We start from the raw sequence: 20,994 nt of genomic DNA on the forward strand, positions 1-20,994 counted from the left end.
TAATTGTTGGGTTCAAAACTTAAATGCTACGTGTAAAGTTGGACGCTACAATTACATTATCGTAAAATCCTGCTCTATAACGTTGCAAAATTCCATAACCGAAGATCGCTCGAGACAAGTGCACTCCAGTTAATGACAAAAGTTAGCAAAATGTGTCGTCACGAGCCAGCGGGCCGTGTGGGAACTGGGGGTGGACGGGGTGGGAATGGGCCGGGGGTGAGTGGGACCGGAAGCGCACGATCGGCGCACCTGTGGGAACTATTTGAATATCGCCCGTTGCGTTGGCAGCCTTGCTTTCGACTTGTAATTTAGTGTTCTAGAATGCGATGTTCACTTGTTTAAATTGTTAACGATGAAACTTAAGAATTATAAAAATTGAATTCTTTTCACTACAATAAATTTTACAATAAATTTTACCTTGATGACACAGCTGAACGCTACAAGTGGAATATACGTTTGACAATGCTATTTTACACCAATAAAATTCTCCAATAAAACTGAAACAGACAGACACAATGATATTAGAATATAGATTTAGTTCAACACACTTTGATAACGCTGAAACTGACCACACATTGTCATGTTGAGCAATAACCGCATCGCTGACTTTTATGATGCATTTTATTGCTACCTCAATGCTCAATGAACTTACTAAAAAAGAAATTACTGTCGAAAGTACCTACTTATTACTATGTTGCTACAAAACACAACTATGTATTCGTGTCATAATTAAGCAGTATGTGGACTAAATAAAGTGAGTGACTAAATTGGGAGTGAAATCCAAAATCCAAAGATAAAAAATCATTTTTTTTACCCGATGATCAAGCTGACCTTGTTAAATTATGACGCTGTTCATATTTTGTATAATTAATGAGCCACACTTAATTAAATCTGAACAGTGGTTAAGTTAATTAGTAAAAACTATCAACTTGATCACCGATGACAAGCCTGGGGCTAACCCGTATTCTCAATCAGCAGGTGCCGCAAACAATCTAACGAACCATGAACAGTGATGCGAAGGAACTGAACGTTTCTACCGTGACGTGACAAAAAGCTCGCCAAAATGAAAAACAGTGAGGAGTGTTTAGACTGAGTGACTGTTCAAAAAGATAATAAACATTGTGATATTTATTGATCTTATTATATTAAGTTATTGAAAAGACATTGTAAATTGTACATAGATGTAAAAAAGTGACAAGAGACATTTTATATTGGGCCTGTGGGCGACTACTGGACTACAGCCCGCGGGACTACTAGAGGCGACGGCTGCCATTGCAGGCATGGGAATCAAAGTCATGATGAAAGCTTTCAATAAGCCAAAAGGTCAGTATTATTAGTTATTTTTTCATTTTCACCATTCAGTGAAGGGTTCATTGACATTGAAATGTCCCTGATGAAACAAACTTAAAAAGCTTAACTTGATTGAATTTTATCGACTCACATGTAGATCCTTAAATTACAGCTTAAATGCGTTTCAGGACTTTATATAGTTGCCTAATTTAATCCATCACTCTTTTGCAATTTATAGCTACTACAGTCATACAAAAATACCTAGTATCTTACTTATGAAATGTAAGTGAAATCTTAATAATACTATAATAAGAAAAAACTACGGGCCATCACGTTTCGGATCGATTCATGCAAAATCGCGTCTCGTATCGACTCGTTTCGAATTCGAAACATCGTTTGTCGGTTTGTTGTGAAAAATGCGATGTATTATCCTCGCGCATGACGCAACGCGCTCGGTTTCGCGTGCACTTGTGCCGAATGTGAACGCGCCGTGACCGCAACAAAAATATGAAAACGTACATTTTATGAAATTATTGGGTATCGCTGTAAATATTTGTTCGATTCTAGATAATTGATAAAAACAGCTGTGAGCAATCATAAAGCTAATTAGATAGATTTAATTAAACGTTACTAATTAATGATTACAAAGAATTAACGCTTAACCAATAAACCGCTCTGGTCAGATTTTTCTTCATAGGTTTCATGTATGAGTAAACAAATACATAATATCTTGTGAAAAATAAAACGGATAACAAAGTACACTTTGCTAAGTTACATGTTGTAGATTCTGCCTTGTATCTGCCCTGTGAAACACTGCCATTAAGCTAAAAGTTAATTAATCAAGTAGGCTATAAATACACACTGATTACTCAAAACTATTATGAATGCAACAGTACATACTAATCAGTGTGTAAATAAATCATAAATTACAGGACGATAGATCCCTAGAAATTAGAAATCAAGATAGCCCCGGTGTTGCATCGTTTCCTTCAGCGTTGTTTTGAAACGTTGCGTGCGATGGCAGGGCGCGCGTTGTGCAACCCCGCGAGTCATTACCGTAATTACGACTTACTCTTCGCGCATGCTCTGATGATCTTGAAAGTGAAGACCTTGGCGTGTGTGCTCATAACCTGAGAACTGAAAACAATGTTTGTATACAAACTCATTTACAGCTCGAGTACATGCGACTGGATGTTAACAAGCATTATTATATCATAACAATTGGCGAGATAGTCTAGAAATCTAAGTTTACTATTTCGTGATCTGATTTTAATAACATACGTAGTAAGAGTACCTACCATCTTTTAATGCTGCTTACGCTGAGCAACCAAAAACATTTCACAGTTGTTATTTCAACTAACCAATAAAACGCCTGACCGTTTTATGAAACATCATCGGCCAACCAATAAACATGTGAACATCAAATACCTACGAGTGCTCGAGTGAATTCGTTGGTGTCTCAAGACAGTAGCCGGTCTTTCTCATGGCGGACAATGGCGATCAATGGGACAACAACCATCGGATTTACGATTCAACACATTCCGTAAGTCGTAAAAGGTTATAACAATTTACGGGCACAACAAAGAAGTGGCATCTAGTACGGGAGCTAATAACGCACCGAGCAGCGACGTGCGTGGGGGCGTCCATTCACGCTGCTGATTGGCCCATCCGGTGCGCGCTCAATGAGATGATGCGCGCCGCCTCTGTCATTGAGCAAAGGTCTCTCGCCTACAGTCGTGATCAACACAGATCGCTGAAAGATAAACATGTAGGTACTATTGTTCAGTTTTTTCTTATATTACGTATGCGGTTAAACGTGAACGCATGATTGATTAGCAAAAACAAACGAAACTAAAAATGTTCCATTGTTTTTCGAAAAATGATTTTAACGACTTACATTGTACGAGCAAAGACGTTTAAGACATTAGTACATCTCAAGACACATAAATTACCGTACCGTAGGTAGGTAACCTATGAAAAACAGTTCTACCCAGGTAATATATTTGCGTTTAAATCTGTCTAGCTTAATATATTTGTTATTTTAGTACATAATAGGCTAGAACGTGTATGTATTATTAGGTCTTACCTACTACCTACTAAATAAGGAAAACATCCGTTTTCTAGTCATGTGTCTCGCTGAAGTTGAAAAATAATTTCAATACAACACATCCGTGCAACACTAAAACATTTTGTATGATTTGAATCATAAAGTTTTACACATTGTTAAACGAACAGGAAGGGATATGAAGCACCTGAAAACCTATAAGTTTTTGCAACTGCCCATATCGAAGTAATTTTAATACACCATTATGCAAAACCCTCTTTTTGACTCATTTTACGCGTGAGTGGACAAGGTCCGTTTGAAAGTTGCATTTACCGCATTATGAAAGGACCCTCCGCCACGCTTGAGTTACGGGGGAGACAGGCAAACAGTCAATTTTTGATACTCATTAAGTAATTCGTTTTCACACGATCATTTTCAACAGTTGAAAACGCACTACTAGCTTTAGGCGATAAATAAGTACAATCATTGTGTTTTAAAAATAACTCTAATCCTATTTTAAAATGCAGAATTTAAAAGCATTATCATAATTTTATGCTACGGCTTCGCTTATGAAAGGACAAACCGACTGCTAATAAATAATTAATTCCCTCTTTCCGGGCAATCTAACCCGTAACCAATGCACAACAAGACAGATGTTATAATTTTCAATATTACCTCTTGCACTACAAAACGGGGTTCAGTAACAGCGTTTAGAGTAATTACAAGCTATTAACGAGAATGATTTGAATGCGAAACAGGCGCACGCGCCGCTCACGTCACGCGACGTTCCAAGTTCAAACTGCGAACAATGGCGGAGGTAAAAATGGCGCGAGCTTTTGTTCTGGTTGCTATTGTGCCGCGAACTAATGAACCTACTATCTGCAAAATGAGCGCGTGCTACGAGTAACTATTGTGAAAACTATTTTATGATAGCTCAATCAACGATGATAAATCACTTGACACTTTTTTACGAAATTTTACTTTGAAACTATGAAAAAGCCCCTCTACATCTTTATACTTCAAACTGCTGCTAATGCTAATGAGTAGTAGAGTTTATCCTTAGGTAGAGACAGTGGACTCGTATTTTCAAACTTCTATTTTGAACAATATAACCAACTATCTACCTACTTCAATCAAGTATTTGAACTTTTTATGTTACACTGTTCTCATCATGACATGACCTAGATCAAGATAAGTTCTGTAATTATCATTTAAATTAACCTGAAACATTTACTATAGGATAGAGTTAAGAATTTTCCCTTTGTTCTTTTGAATTCGTATCAACGCCATCTCATTTTATGGCACTCACGCAATTTTATTTTCCTTCGAAAACATGCTAACCGTTTTTACGACACGTTTGAAACTGTTTACAATGGAGTATCAGGCTATACTTTGCATATCAGTTGGTAAATTGCGAAGCAACAAGTGCACATAACCCTTCGGCCACCTGTTATGGCCCTTGAGCGTTGCTGTGGAAGAATAACAATAATGGTGACTACAAACTACAAGCCTTTTGCATTTACTTTACAGCTCTCTAATAAAGAGGCATGCGTTGTTAGATAATTACAAGTATTCGTTGCATTTTACAGTTAACGGTAAGTAAATAAATAATGCGTTCCACATTTACATTACTTAGCCCAAACCTTGCAGAGCTTTTATCGCGAAACCGCATCTGGCTTTGTTGTCCTGTAAGCAAACAACTAAACTGGGCAAAATTTAAATAAATCGTAAAATGTATGTAATAAAACGGCCAAATCTATTTCTCAAAATGTCTCCAAAATAAATCCGCTCTATCTTCCTCACTCAAAACGCTAACGTCACAGCGTGAGTGTTAGGTAAATTAAATTAAGCATTCTGAGCGTTATCTTGTTATACGGCGAAATCGTACATGATAATATAATTTTCGCGACCCGATGTACCGGACTGAAGGTCCATTATCAATTTTAATGGACAATGTACGCAGTGACCTCCATGGCGACGCTCTATAAATGGTGTTTAATGGCTCACGGAATGACAAACTGCTTCCAGAGTACCAGTCTGGACAAATTGGTATATGTCAGTCCAAAAGACATACGAGTTAACGAGTATTAATCTGTCTTGCAACTATGTCATTTAAGACTTATTTATTACTTAAAAATGCAAGAGACACTGTTGCATTTTTCCTTCCACTCTTCTGTAGTGTGGGACAGACTGTGATGACTTACAAAGCTACAAGTTTTACTTAGGCTGGGATGAAACAAAATCTTACTTTAACTTTAACAAACGTCAAAAATGTATCAAATTCCATACAAAAAACACCGGTTACCGTTATAGTTACGGTCAAAGTTGGTGGTACAACTCAGCCTTAATCTTAGACTTGCGTGTCAATCATCATGTAGACTAACTTGTAGCGATAAGAAAGGAGACAAACGCCCGTATTCACAAACGATTCTTGCTTAAGTGAAACAGCAAATCGAACGCAGAGCGTTGAATAGAGCTCTCTGGTTGGTTCGTGTGTCACCCTGTGCGTCCACGCGTACTGTGAGACCTCATAGCAATGTTTGTGAATACGGACGTATGCCTCCCTATTGGCCTATAAACAACTCATATTAAACAAAAACAAACGACAATCAAAATATTCGTAGTGGTGTGCAGACTCCGTCACGGTCCGCTCTAGCCCAAATCTCGAAGGTTGCGGGCCGTCCTCGTGTTTCGGCTGCGCAGCCCGAGCGCATCGCCGGCCTTTTGTGCTGTTATCTACACCATTCACCATTCGGCACACTCCGCTACAACCCACAAACCACTCTCAAACATCGACTTGCGATCATACTCAACACTGATATCGAAAAGAAATTAATCTCTGTCGAAACCACAAAATGGTGCGCTCACTGACGCTCAAAAGAATACGAACCATTCATTTATTGCGTCATTACGAAGCATTACGTACAAATATATGTCTCATTTCAGCATCTTAAGCTCGTCGACTCTTAACTAAACTGTAATTTTAAATTGCGTTTGAACAAAAAAGGTAGTCACTTGCATTCCGTGAGCCGGGCTCATATTTTGACCGTTGTATCCTTCGGGTGGATTTCAACAGAAAGCTCACAGGATAATTAAACGAAATCACTTCGGATTAATTACTTTAATTACGGAAACGGAAGTCTTGCCGGTTGGCGGCCATAGTTTTTGCTTCATCTCAAGAATCCGCGTGTACCAAAAGCTTAATGTCAACTTTAATAGGGAAAGCAATTAAATTCCGTTATCTAGTATAATGTATACCAAATTGTTTTTAAAGATGCTGTGAAATTATACCAAATATTCCATTATTGTATTTATGTGTTATTTGGTTTCTCCAGGAAACCAGATTTGAGATATTATAGTTTCAACGTGCACATCACTCTATCTTCTAATCTTCATTAATTAATGACTTCACAGCTACTTATTAAAATAAATAATTACACCGAAAGTTTTAAAAGCACATATTAATGAAGTCCTTGAAAAATTTCTGATCCAGTCGTAGTAATGACCTCCGACTTCCAAACTAGATGAACCTGTATTTTGGGTGCCAATAAAAATGTATATGCATTAATTTCCACGGCAGATGTCTGTTTAAAAGTTTCAACACTGATATAATTTAGTCAGAAAACATTATTATGCATAAAAACATAACATTTTCTTTAAAATATTAAATTAAGTAGGTGTCCGTTGATATTGCAATGCTTGATGGTTGCAATAGTCAGAAAAATCCGCCTTTAAAAAATACATACAACGGCATAAATAATCTCCTCCTTTTCGAAGTCGGTTAACAACATTTGCAGCAATTCAAAAAAGCTTTTTATTTATATGTTGATTGTTATCGCGATTGTAATAAATCAAATTAAAAGAGCAGAGTTATACAGTCGAAGATTCCTATCATATTATCGCGCTCAAATATGTAGAGCTTCATTCACATGAACGAGTGAAGTACAGTAAAGCCACAGTATTGACTCAGTCCATCCTGCAGGTGTGTGGATAGTCATTTCGCGTGATATATATGCGATTATCTCACAATGCATAAACGGATAAGGATTCGCATAATGGTACCAATAAAAACACGAAAAAATGCCTTTAAATCTGATCCCCCAGACAGGTACCTAGTTTAAGTTTGACACTTGCAAATGCCTACATAACACGTGAATTGTAGCTAGCAAGAAAAACATCTATTTATTCTCATCCTATTGCTTATAAGCAATAGGCTTATTAGGTATGTTGTGTGGCGAAAGGTTATACGCTTATATTTTCAAAGTCATTACGACAACGTTTAAAATTCAAAACAGTTTTTGCGTAGTAGAAAAAAATGTTTGGCGCCGCTGTGCACTGTCAACACCTCGAACTTAAAGTTACCACAATGACGTGACAACTTATGTGACAACATGCTCAAAAAACAAAAGAGATGATTTGGGTACAATACAATAGACCAAGGATAAGTCATTTGGAACACTGGGTAAACAATCTGTTGAAAATACCCAATATTTGCTTTTTAAGCCTACTTTGTTTAATCACTAGCGTAGCCTCAATGTAATAAACCAATAGAGAGTCCATTTTCAAATGTTAATAACATAAAAACAATATGTTTATCGATGGGTCGTTCCAATCGCATTACGTTGCAACACATATGGTTTGTATGCAATAACCGTGAGTCAAGTGCAGCTGCGCGAGATATATAGCTCGGGTAAATCACAATGCACTGGAGTCCTGCAATTAATGTGCGTGTGATCCGCAACTGCCGGCCGTGGCCGCGGGACATTCTGCGTCGGATGCTGGCTCGACAGCCGCGGAGCTATACAGGCTGGCAAAAATATCAGTCAGAGCAGCTATACAGGTTGAGGCAAGAATTACAGATCACTCGGAACTGTACAATTATATCTTTGGACATTTAAAGCAGCTGCGTCTAGACTCAAGCAAACCTAGATAATAACCAGGCAACGAATATAAAAATACACCCTCTAAAAAACCAAAATGCTTACTTAAATTTATCCATAGAGCCCACAGTTCATGAAGAAAACGTATGTCGCCTAACTACGGGGCAAAGCTTCAACCACTACTACCTAAATTGTTTTTCAAAGGCAACGACATGTTAAGTTAAAGATTGACCCAAAAGATAGTGTCAAGAGAATTTATGCTGTCGTAGCACTGTCTGTACCTCATAATGTAAGCTTTAAACAAATCGTCAAAACAAGTTAATTTGTGTGAAAACCGGTATTCATTTACGAAATATACAACGATATTTCGCAAAATATCTACTAACTAGAGACAATTAAAAAGACTCTACCTAGTGGGTTGGAGCGGAATCTACGAAACTGCTGAAAACCACAATTTCATCATAATTATTTTTACTTATGATACTTTTTCGAGGCTATTTTGACCAACCATCCAGTTAGGACAGCTAACAGTCCCAAACTATTTGTTTTGCATTAGAAAAGTAGGTAGTCGACTGTCGGGTATAGTTCAAATAACTGTAATCAATTTAGAAAATTACTGCCTGCTTATTCGAATATTTGAGTTGCTATTAAAATAATTAATATTGTTAACTACACGAAAGCTTCACAAAGGCTCTACTTAGAAACGGACCCCTAGCTTCAAAGGCGCTTAGGTAACTTAATTAGATAGAAACAAGGTGCGTACAAAGTAGTATCTAGTCCAGTATCGCAATCTTAGATGCTATTTGAAAACGGTAATCTAGAAACAGAGTGAAAATTTTAAATTATATCAGAACGAGGCTTGAGCTAGAGCGGAGCCGGGCAGCGACCGTGGGAGAGGTGCACAAATCTCCGCATCTCGAAACTGGTCGGCAGGTGCGCGCGCGCACACTAGCCCGCACCACGCACACTGTAACATGTCCACTTATGAATGAAGCCTACGTACCACGCACACCCACACCCGCAACACTTGATCCCGCTTGCTTGTTTATCTCTGATTTATTTTATTCGAAGCCATCGAGACTCAAAAAGTCCGCTATTAATTTGTTCGTCGGTACTCGGTATAAATAGCGTAGATAAAGTAATTAATTTCGCTGATAATGATCTCGGATGAGTAAGTACAACCGTTTCGGTAATAAGCAACTGAGTTAAAAGCTTTCGAACTACAAATTGTGGTGCTGTCACATCAAAAGAGCGTCCACTGGTTTCCGTAGCGTAGTTATGGCATTATAACAAAGCTCGGGTTGATTTTAATGTTTAATGACATGACCGTGTAGATATTTTGTGTTGAAGAAGCTGGTTGTGTTAACTTGAAGTGGTAAGACAAGCACCTGGAGTTAGCGTTATGCATGCATGCAATCGAATGCGACTCGTTACTACTGCGCCGCTACGTGTATACGCATAAAGCCTACGCACCGCGATAAAGAAAGGTCGCCGCTAATAACGAGCTCAATCCTGTACTCATTAGCATTTCACGATATTAAACCAAAAGGTGAAACAATTCGAAAGTTTAACTCTGAAAAAAATATGCAACTTTGTAAGAATGATAAGTAAAGGTCCTTTCAATAAGAATACTACATTTTTAACGGATAACAATTTATTTCAGAAGTTAGTCTGATTAAATTCATTGCCCTGCTATCAGGACAACTAGAAGTGGCGTAGTACGTATTGCCCTCTCTGGTCAGTCCACATTGAGTTCTCTCTTTCAATTATAAAATCCTTTACACACCCCTCTCTTTAGTTCTCTGTTGCTCCTACGTAACACTAAAACCTCCCTAGAAATATTTAATAACCTGCGTTTTTATTGTTGCAGACATCCCGTCGCAGGTGCCACCGCTCACGCCCGGCACCAACAAAAAGATGGCCGAGGCGCTAAAGGCTACCTTCGCCTCCTGGGAGAAGGAGCAACTGCGCCTCGGCGTGCCCAAAGGTAAGAAGTTTTACAAAATAACTTAAATTCATCCTAATAGATACTGGCAGTTTCGTTCGTTCGTTCGTTCGTTTCAGCCGAAAGACGTCCACGGCTGGACAAAGGCCTCCCCCAAAGATTTCCACAAAGGCCGGTGCTGCGCCGCTCGCATCCAAGCACTGGCAGTTTAGTACATACAAAACGATTTAGACATTGAACTATCTCTGTAACCTATTCAGCTTTATTATTTCGAAAATTGCTAGTTTCCATAGGCGAAGACTATGAATTTTCGTTACTTTTAAAATGCACTGGGCTATTAAATTTTAAGATGACAGGATGAAATTGAGCTCTTCGATCTATGAGATAGTAGGTGATGCAAAAATTACTTATACTTCTCGTATTAAATTGCATACCACATTACTAACAAGAAATTCAAATAATGAAAGAAAATATAAACAACTTAGATAAATTACAGCTTAACAACCAGTTAAACACACAGTTGATTCACACATTGACACTTGGTAATTTCTACGTCTGAACTACTACATTATACATACACTTACATTACTGTGCCCAGTTCACATGAATGATTCCATTCAATGTTTTTTATTGCCAGGAAGAAAACGCAATAAAACCTGAAATTTCAGACATCAATCGGAAACATCTAAGAGTTTGCAGAGAATGATTCGGGATTATTTATAATTTTTTTCGAGCTTTCATTTCCAGTACAAAAGTTTCGGTGTTGTTTAGTTTTAAAAAGTAAGTGACTTTCAATCTTTTCAATATCTTCATATAAGTTGGTTCGCGCGATTTAATCTCGAAATAAAACAGTCTCTTACGTCTTCTAAGAATTCATATACCCTTAACTCAAAGGCATATCTGTATTGTTACGACCATCTAAACAAGTATTATCCAATAAATGGCAATAGAATTGAAATTGCGTTCGAATCAAAGTATCGGTGGTCTAAAATGTGTAACATCCGCTGGGCGATTGAAATAAATTAATTCGTTCAACATGTTCGGTCATCGATCGAGCCCCGCGTCAGGATCGTGGTCCGAGATTGTTTGATTGCCCTCAGCGGTCGGCATTATGTTGTTTGTCATGCGGTTGATTAGATTGTTACAATTTTACAGTTCACATTGATATAAGTAAGTACTGTATTAAGGACAAGACAAAAGGAAATTATATACAATACGTACACGCAGATTTTTTGCATTAACTTTGCTTTTATTCTGAAAATATGAAAAAAATCTTACAGGATTAATTGGTAAGACAATTTTTCTTTAATATACAAAATATTAGAGAACCTTCCAGATTATTTACGAATTGAGTATCGATTCATGATACAGACCAAACAGTATTTAGAGGATACCTAGTAGGTATCCTCTAAATACTACCGTATGTATTACCTACTTGCAGTTGACAGGAATGCTCTCCGTTGGCTTATTTCTCCCAAAGCATCACAAGCCCTTCCCAGCAAGTGGGTTACAAGCAAAAACTGTTAGTGGCTCGGTCGTATCGTTCGCAGGGATTAGCATATGGTAATGAGACGAGCGTCGCCGCTTCGTCGCGCGTCGCTGCGTGTCGCCCGCACTTCGCCTTTGTTGGTGGCGAAATACAGGGTTACATACAACAACTACAATTCTGTTGCAACAAATCTGGGTAAACAAACCAACCCTAGGGGGGTAGTAGGGGGTTGTTTAACATAAACACAAAAATATACGACATCTTATAGGATTTCCAACTTGGTATGTATAAAGTAAACAATGAATGGTATTAAAATTACAAATCAGGAAATTCCGTTCTTCGGTTATTGTTTTTCGCTCATTGATAAAATAAATATTACAAACTACCTCGTAATGAGCTCTACATATTTTGAACCAACTTAAAAAACATAGGAGATTATTTACTGGTTAAAATTGTCGAAACATATCAACACTTATTCATCATCATCATCATCATCATTTTAGCCATAGGACTATTATTATTATATCAGTACTTATTGCAAGATGTTAAAGGAAGTCATTGATGTATCAACATAATAATAATAAGTTATTTGAAATGAAGGTTTTTTTTTCAAACTTGATTTATAGTTTTACCTAAAACTGAAGACATGAAATAGCTTTTATTTTTTAACCTTTGTGTAAAGAACATGTGTTATTGTTAATATATTTTCTTTGCATGCTCATAACACTACTGTCAATGCCACCTAAAGTTGTTGTTGTCGACATACGAATTTAGATAGATGTTTAGTTGAACATTTAAACAAATTTCTTTTCTGCTCAACCCAAAGGTAAACTGGTCGAGAATGCTTTAGTGCATTAAGTTCGCCTTATGTTCAAATTTATTTTGGCATAAAAGTTTAAATAAATAAATAAATAAACATTCGAGAAAACGTGTCAACTTGAGGTCAGAGTCCAAGACTCATCTTAAGACAAGACTTGATACTAACTGTATCCGCAACTTCGTATAAAATTCGCTAAGTCATTTTCTAGAACTTCAGTAAAAAGCTTCAGTAATAATAAAATATCAACGCTTAGTATTAGGTGGAATTAGAGGTATCCACACATAGACAGGTTTACGTATACGTACGAATATTAGAGAAACAATAGTTTTCAGCCATCATATAGTTAAACTTCAAAAAGGTCCGTGTATGGGGCCGCGTCTCTTGGGGTTACTATGTCTTAAGTCTTGTATTTAATCGCAATAAAATTAATGGAAGAAAAGTCAATGCAATTAAAAGCACCTCCATAATTTTGAAGTACATAATTTCAAAAAATACTACAATTTTACCTCATTGAGCCCAATGGGTCCCAATAATTTTCTAGCCAATGTAGAGTTTAAATAGACACACTTTCTAGATTTCAGTATTAATATCTACAGAGAAAAGTCACATTGTAGCAAAAAAACTGAGAGAGCTCATTGTTTAACAACAACATATACGAATGCACTTGCATACAAAACATGACTTTGGAAATGTCATATTTACAATGTTAGCTAATTTAATTTGTAGGTACATTTAGTTTTTTAGAACCGCAAGTTGACATCGAATCCCCATATAAATAAATATTTTGGAATCAATTTAGTTTTGTAAGATTTTCCTAAACTAAACTTAAGACTCACTAAAATAAGTATAGAGATCTAGTTTTGACGGAGCATAATTAATAGCAGCTCCTTTAATTAATCGTCGATGCGGAAAAGCCCTATTTTGTGTACTGATCTTATGTTTAGATGCATACTATTGCCGAAAATGAGTAATAGATGTCGCTAGGTGCACAGGTGGCGGGTCGTCGCCCCGGGCCGGAAGTGCGTGCGTCTGCGCCTCGTCTATTCGCGCTTTCCGCTGCGCTCGCGCATGCCCTGCGTTTGGTAGTACAGACAAGTACATCAAGTTACACTGGCTTTTATGTAGTTGATATAGGTACTATTTTGCAACAAAATGTAGTCTCATGTGCTGTCGACTGTACTACATTGCGCTCCATGACAATTTTCGAAATAGTATGTGACATAGTTCTGTGTTTTATGAAAAAAAAAACAAGTTCATAATTCTACTCGTAATTTTGAATGCAACATGTATTAACAACTTCATTCAATGTATAAAAGATCAATTGTAAACCTTGCATTATAATTTTTAATGAATGACGGTCTCACGTTGATAAAGTTTCTTCTAAAATTAGCTAATTGACTGACAACCTCTACATAATCATTACTGATTTTAATTCGACATTAATTAACGATTGAGGTTGTCAAATCGAGAGACGATTCGTTTTAATTGTTCACAATAAACAAAGCAATAAAGGGTAATCGATGAAACCGGTCAACAAACAACGGCTTAAGTCGGCCATTTAAATGCAGCCGCTCAGCTCATTAACGCTTTGATCATGTGAAATTGGTGTTTTCATAAGTTTGCTTGATGAAATAATTGCCACAAGCCTCGTTGAGCATTCGTAAGCCTTTTTAAAGTCGTTTATCTTGTTTACTGGGTATTTTGTGTGATGTAATATCCTTAAATACCTACTATAATCTAAACAGTAGCTTATAAAAAGCTGTTAAATGAAATAAAAAACGGTTATGTATAAGAGGAGTTCATAATCAAACACGCATAATATTTATACTTATAGACGAATACATTTCGAACTGGCTAAACTGCATTAAAAAAAACACAAAAATGCATGAGCTCATATTGATAAGGACAACCTGCTTTCAATAATATTATCTGAAGAAATACCAACAACGTCTAATTAAAGTAAGGTAAAAAGATCCGATAAAAAACGTCACATTGCATAAACTAAATAATGCAAAAGCGATAACGGCGTACGAATGTTCTTACAGTGACTAATACTTGAAGACATGTTACGAACAACACTAAAATTAAACACTTCTCTTTCGTATTTAATATTTAAGTTTGAGGTAAGATAGCCAGTTCCTCTGTGGTTGAGGATTCCGTATGAAGCTCGCTTCCACCTTAAGGCTGTTCATCACTTACCATCAGGTGAGATACAAGCCAAGAGCGTTGTGTATAAAAAAAATCTATAAGCGTATTTAGAGATAACGCAGTAATTGGCATGAGAAGAGCTTTTGTGGAGCCGGTGGCTGGTAATGAGAAAACATAAAACAAACAATTTACATAGAGGCAATCTACGAGTGTGTACACACGTGAACAGTGGCTGCTATCTGTCGCTGAGATCTGGATGAACATAAAATGACGGTACACAATGATGTCTGCGGACCGCGGAGACGACCGCGTTTAGGGTTGCCAGGTGTCCGGCTTTAGTCGGACAGTCTTTTTCGAACATGTCCGGCCAAATAATTATTTTCTCGTCCGTACTCCGTGTCCGTCTTTTGTTAGGCATTTTATGTGGCTGCCGCACTAGTAGAAAGTAAAGCCATGACGCGATTATTTTATTAGGAAATATTGTTGAACATTTAGAACATTTAGGCTTTTAAAAAATTATGATTAGCTGTTAAAAAGCTGCTTAGCTTAGCAGTTAGCTGTTTTAGGGTAAAATGTCCGACCAAATTAAGCACCGAGTCCGGCTTTTGTGTTTTTGGACCTGGCAACCCTAACCACGTTATCTGACGATCGGCTGTTAATAAAATCGGCCCATTACCATACGGACTCGGTCTGCTTTGTTTAACAGTGTTATATGGGCTGCAGCGCTTGTGAGACGAGAGGGTGGGAGCAATGCCAATCAATGATCAACTCGTAAAGATTCTTTCAACTCTGGTTAACATTTTTCAGACAGAATAAAACCATACCGAAAATCATTTAAAACAATTTGATTTAGTCAGGATTACGAGTTTAACTGGTACTTATCGTGAGACAAATTAATTATCTAGTAGTTTCTTACTCTCACGTCAAATAGACCCGCGTTGATATTACAGTTACCTAAGATATAATCATATTCTTCATATTCTAATCGCGTACAAATTATCGTATCCCAAGAGACCACAATAATTATTCTGTAATGGCTCTAATCATTCAAGTGAAATTAAAATGTTTACATTAATCTCCACGTTGAGCTACGGAGATGCGTGACTGCTCAATATTAATAACTGGACACAGTAGGTGAGGAACGGTCCCGGGGCAATGCCTGGGTAATAATAGGTAGTGGTGGATAATTAATTATTAAAAATAATAACCCGCCAGTAACTCAGGAGCGCTCAGTCCGCTACCGTTACCGCGCGTATCCTCCATCCGATCCGATTCGACACGATATCTTCATCTGATAATCCTCGAATGTTTACATAATTGCTTTATGTTAATCACTTAATTAACTAACAAGTACTCCGACGTCGATGATAATACGAATTAGTTTAATACATCTATCCATTTGAGGCGCACTGCAATACCAGTGGTGCTTCGTATTTGCAATCGCGAGCGCAGCAGTAATGCGCATTTGGTATTCATTGAAGCCCGATGTCGAGTTTGAAATTGTAATAGATACATTACCATTGGATTTCATATAAATTACAGCTGTGCAATCCAATCAAAGAGTTGATTTTGATATTGTAAAATCTCTTGAAATTATTTGCTAAAATATCTTGGCTTCAATCTTCATTATCCTGACGGAGACCCTTAATACTGCCTGATGTTTAATAAAACGCGACAGCTCCCGTACAAATGGACACAGTACGAAGCTTCGCAGCGAGGTCCATATTACAGCATAAACATTAAACGGCGTGTCCCGAAGGCGGCCACCGACTAAAAGCTGTAATTAAACTAATTACTTATTATTAGCCAGCTCTCGCCCCGCGCCGGCTCTCGGGAAAAAGTTAAATTCCGGTGCCTAGCCGCAATTTGTAGCGTTGCGGTGCATAACTTCGTTTGTATTGATTTGCTTTTTCACCCGCTCTCTCGTGGACCGATGCGATGCGTCTCAAACATCTAAATTGGACGAGCCTTAGATTTCCCCTCGCTACCTCCGTAATGACCTTATCGAGCAGATGCTGTTAGATGAATGTTCTAGTTTTTTCATTAATTATTATACCATTTTGCAAGAAACGTCGTTAGTCACGTACTAATTGCATTTTAATAAGCAATCGCGTAATGTTTTTATTTTCAATGCGCATTTATGGCTGCTGAGCTTTTTCCACGTACAAGCTCTAGGTACTTTTAAATTGCCTTATTAGAATCTCGGTAAATCATGATGTAGGTATATTATTAACCTACGGCACAAAATTTTAATTTCCAAGTAAGTACGCTTTATCAGGCCACTTCTAAATCTATCTCTATTCATACATAACAGGGTAAATAAAGGTTTCTTAAATTTTTTTAACAGCTAATTCACTCTCGATGGAATTTTCCCTAAAATGAAAACCGACCGAACATAATATCATCTCTCCTTTCAATCTACAATGCCATATTGCTGCCATGTTGCAATGTGCGGCTTTTCATGTTCATATAATTCTTTTTCTGAGCTAAAAAAAAACACTGATCACCTATCAGAAAGAATAAATCCTTAACTACTTACGAAACTTTGACAACCTCGTAAAACTGAAGTCCGGACTCCCAAATTTAGAAATGTTGGCACCACGATCGCAGGCGCGCTTATCACGTGAGGCAAGTGCAAAAAAACTGATCACACAGAGAATGTAAATCTTTAACTACTTCCGAAACTTTGACAAAATATGTATTCTAATAAGACACAAATAAATAGCCAAAGCTTTTCTCTCCACACCCTATGAAGTCCCGACTCCCAAATTTAGGAGTGTTAGCCACGATCGGCGCAGGCGCAAGGTCGGCGCGCTTCCCGCGTGAGGCAAGTTCCGCTGTTAGGCAACGCGGTTCGCTGCCCGCTGCTGCGTCCGGCCACAATTGTGCATTTATGACGCGATAGACGACTAATTATGAGTTGTGCACGCACTGCATGTTATTATGGCTGCCAGCCGGATAAAAGCTTCGTGGAAGTGCAACACCTCTTAAGAGCTAAAAAATACTAGTTGCAGATCCGTCCTGGATGAAATCTATGAATGAATGAGTCAAGAATGCCTCAGTTGAGTTTAGTGAGTGAGCTAGAGTTAGGTCTATGGTCTAATAATATTATTTTCTAACACCTCCAGAGTTTTGTCCTGAAAATTATGAAGTATGTAGTCGTTTTTTCAGGAAGATTGCTCTCTTGAGATTAACTTTTACTTTGGAATCAATGGTGACAGCAAGGCAGCAGCAGCTGTTCTACATGTATAGAAAGTTCAGTTATGAATAGCAAACTTTTTTTTTGCTGAAAAGTACGATTACATAACTGACACTGATTGTTACAGTTGTGGTTTTTCCTAACTGAAAATACACTAATAAATATTTGATAATTGAATTATGCCTATGTTAGTTATTTATACTAATTATAACAGATTGTATAAAAAATATTAACGGCCGTCTCTGTTGTAACAAAAAAGAATCATTAATTTTGTTTGGACAGTAAAAATTTCAGTACAAATTATCGCCGACCAAAGTGTTATTGAATTCTAATTTATTGTGAAAACATTACATCACGAACGATATCGTGATTGAGTCAATATAAGCTCGCTGCAAAAAGTAGCCGCTGATTAAATAAATAAATCAAATACTAATCCACAACAAACGTCTATATTTTTATAAATTAAATTTTTTAGCTGATATTTTCCTGAACTAAATACTGAAAAATAAAATAAAATAAAGAATTCAAAGAACAACCGCTTTTAGAGTACAATCGTAGAAATTAAAAGTGCTTACTTTTTATTTCTTAACTCAATTTTCAACATGTTCCGTAAAATTGAAAGTCCAGGGGTTTATCACTTTTCATCTTTTACTATTGATCGATTTCTCCATTGATTGATGTCTTATTAGTACGAAGTTTAATTCTACCATTCCCCTTGTCCTGCAGTTGACAGACATCCTTTGGTTGACACGAACCAAATAAGCAACCATTTTCTTTCTTTGTCTAGATCCCAGACAATGGAGCGAGGCAGCGGTGGCGGCCTGGCTACGCTGGGCGGCGCGCGAGTTCTCGCTAGAGGGCGTCGCGCTGCAGCAGTTTGCGCGCGCGCAGGGCAAGGACATCTGCGCGATGGGCCGCGAGGAGTTCGTGGCCCGCGCGCCCGCCTTCATGGGAGATATCCTGTGGGAGCACCTGGAGATACTGCAGAAAGGTAAGGAGTATTACACACATTAGTAGAGCAAAGCGGTAGTGAGTTTCGCTGTAGTTTAGTTAGCAAAGACATCGGCGCAATGGGCCTCCTTCATAGGCGACATACTGTGGGAGCACCTGGAGATACTGCAGAAAGGTAGACTATCAAGTATAAAGCATCCTTTAGATGAGGTTGAGGACAGAGAGAGGTAATGTAAAAAAAAACGGTACGAAAACCCAAGTCTGTCTTTTTACCCTATCACGTCCTTTTTTGGTTCACCGTACCTATTTTCTAAAAAGTATTTGTGTACTGTTGTGATACACCAGCATACAAGTAAATGAAGAAGATCCTTCTTTCTTGTAGAAGACTCCAATCTTAAACCAAAACCTCTAAAATATAGTTATTTAATTTTTAGCGTTAAGAGTCGCATCTCAAACTAATTTGAAAATTAAATAACTTAAAAAAATCGAACTGCCTAAGGCGGGAATTGAACCCGTAACAACGTATTACACTAGAAAATTTCTACGGGTTAATCCAGTGTCTAAGTAGCTCAGTTGAAAGAGCAGTCGCCCGGCAAGCGGAAGGTCGTGGGTTCAACCCTAACTGGGTAACTATATTTTAGAGGTTTTGCCATGTAGTGTGAAATAATAAAATACGTGCATCTTTCCTAAACCCACAATTTCCCAAACAGACGTGGAGAAGGAGCGGTCCCTGCTCGCGAACGTGCCGCCCAACATGTACGAGAGCAACGTGTGCCTGCCCGAGCTGCCGGACTACATCCCGCCGCCCGCCCACCACTACAACAACAACAACAATACTGGTGAGTTACCTACAACTAGCTTTTTGAAATAAAAAAAAATGTATTGGTGCTAAATAAGGGTCGGACTTGCCGACTCGTGATCCGGGGAACGCGACTATTGTGGTGAGCCGACTCGTGACACAAGCATATTTAGCTTAGTAGTAGGCTAACGGGACTATTAGGAACTGTGCAATACAATTATTAATATTGCTTTAAAAAATGCAGTCTACAAACCCTACCACCCCGGTTTCCACCAAGGCGGAGCAGAGTTCCAGGTTTCCTGAATAATGAAATCTGATTGGTTATTTGAAACACTTCTCCGTTCCTCTCCGCCTTGTGGCAACCGGGCCATATCGTTGTCAAAAGTCATAGAAAGTACAAGTCGTCGACATTCTTTTGAAATAAATCTGCTGACATCAAGCTGTCGGCGGGCTTGGCTAGCCTATTTATTTAACACACACTAGCTGCGCTGGTGAGATAAGCTGCACTGTATTTTTTGATTGTCTATCTATGTATTACCTTGTCTTCTCTCTCTTTAAATATTTGAAAATACATAATTATGCAGGTACATCCTCACAAAATAAAATAATAACTAAAACTAAGCAGGTACAGGTACAATTTTTCTCGCGCTCTTCGTCCGCAAGAATATCTATCGGTGTGTCACAAAGGGACATTAACGCGCGCATTCCCCTTTTAAAAACTAGGGATAAAAAATATCCTGTGTTTTACTTCTTGACAAATTCCATTACCTAACTAAACTTACCTAAACCTTTCTCATGGATGACTCTATTAGTGAAAACCGGATGAAAATCTGTTCATTAGTTTTTGAGATTATCGCGAACAAACAGACGCAACAGAGGAATATGTAGTGATTTGTACTAAAAGGAAACCGTTACCCGTTACACACCTAAACTATCAACGCTGAAGTTTGACACGCAGATACCTAGTTATGACGTTGGCATCCGCTGTAAAGGATTTTCCAAATGCAAATATATGCACCAGGTTAAGAAAAAACAACCGTGATAAAAATATGCCTTTAAATATTTTGTTATGGCAACTTGTGAGCAGACAGTCTTGCATAGTTTAAAAATAAATACAATATTTTAGGAAAATACGCGGACGGATATGTTAGAAGACGGAAATACGTAAGTCTATAAAATTAACCACTTGTATCCCCGTCATTCAAAATATTTTTTTGTTAAAAACATCTTATTTGTATTGTTGCTAAGTTCACGTTAAATAAATGTAATGTTAATTTCAAGTTAGCTTAAAAACATACAAATGTGGTGAAAACGCAAGGTAATTTTGAAGTAGGTAACAATACCCCAATAACCAAGTAAAATACGTTATCAATTTACATCTTACCTAAGCTCCTGAATTTTACATAACTGGTGTGAGTTTCAATCGAGT

General features: G+C 37.7%; 2 protein-coding genes across 7 annotated transcripts in view; both read left to right on the forward strand.

Moving 5' to 3' along the window:
* LOC114356376 (uncharacterized protein K02A2.6-like) overlaps window positions 1–20,994 on the forward strand; it is a 341,613-nt gene that overhangs the window by 194,395 nt on the left and 126,224 nt on the right. The window lies entirely within an intron of this gene.
* pnt (ETS transcription factor pointed) overlaps window positions 1–20,994 on the forward strand; it is a 151,945-nt gene that overhangs the window by 97,298 nt on the left and 33,653 nt on the right. For 2 of the 6 annotated variants that reach the window (XM_028309519.1, XM_028309518.1), the window contains exons 2-5: window positions 979–1,323; window positions 10,085–10,201; window positions 18,603–18,806; window positions 19,477–19,605. In XM_028309519.1, the coding sequence (XP_028165320.1) occupies window positions 1,281–1,323; window positions 10,085–10,201; window positions 18,603–18,806; window positions 19,477–19,605 (493 nt within the window). In that variant the 5' untranslated portion in view covers window positions 979–1,280. Of the gene's footprint in view, window positions 1–975; window positions 1,324–10,084; window positions 10,202–18,602; window positions 18,807–18,902; window positions 18,942–19,476; window positions 19,606–20,994 lie in introns of all 6 variants that reach the window. The other 4 variants (XM_028309514.1, XM_028309516.1, XM_028309515.1 and 1 more) reach the window with 3 other exon arrangements.

Source organism: Ostrinia furnacalis, unplaced genomic scaffold (assembly GCF_004193835.3).
Source record: "Ostrinia furnacalis isolate ACB-3 unplaced genomic scaffold, ASM419383v2 OfSCF2800, whole genome shotgun sequence".
NCBI classification, from domain to species: Eukaryota; Metazoa; Arthropoda; class Insecta; order Lepidoptera; family Crambidae; genus Ostrinia; species Ostrinia furnacalis.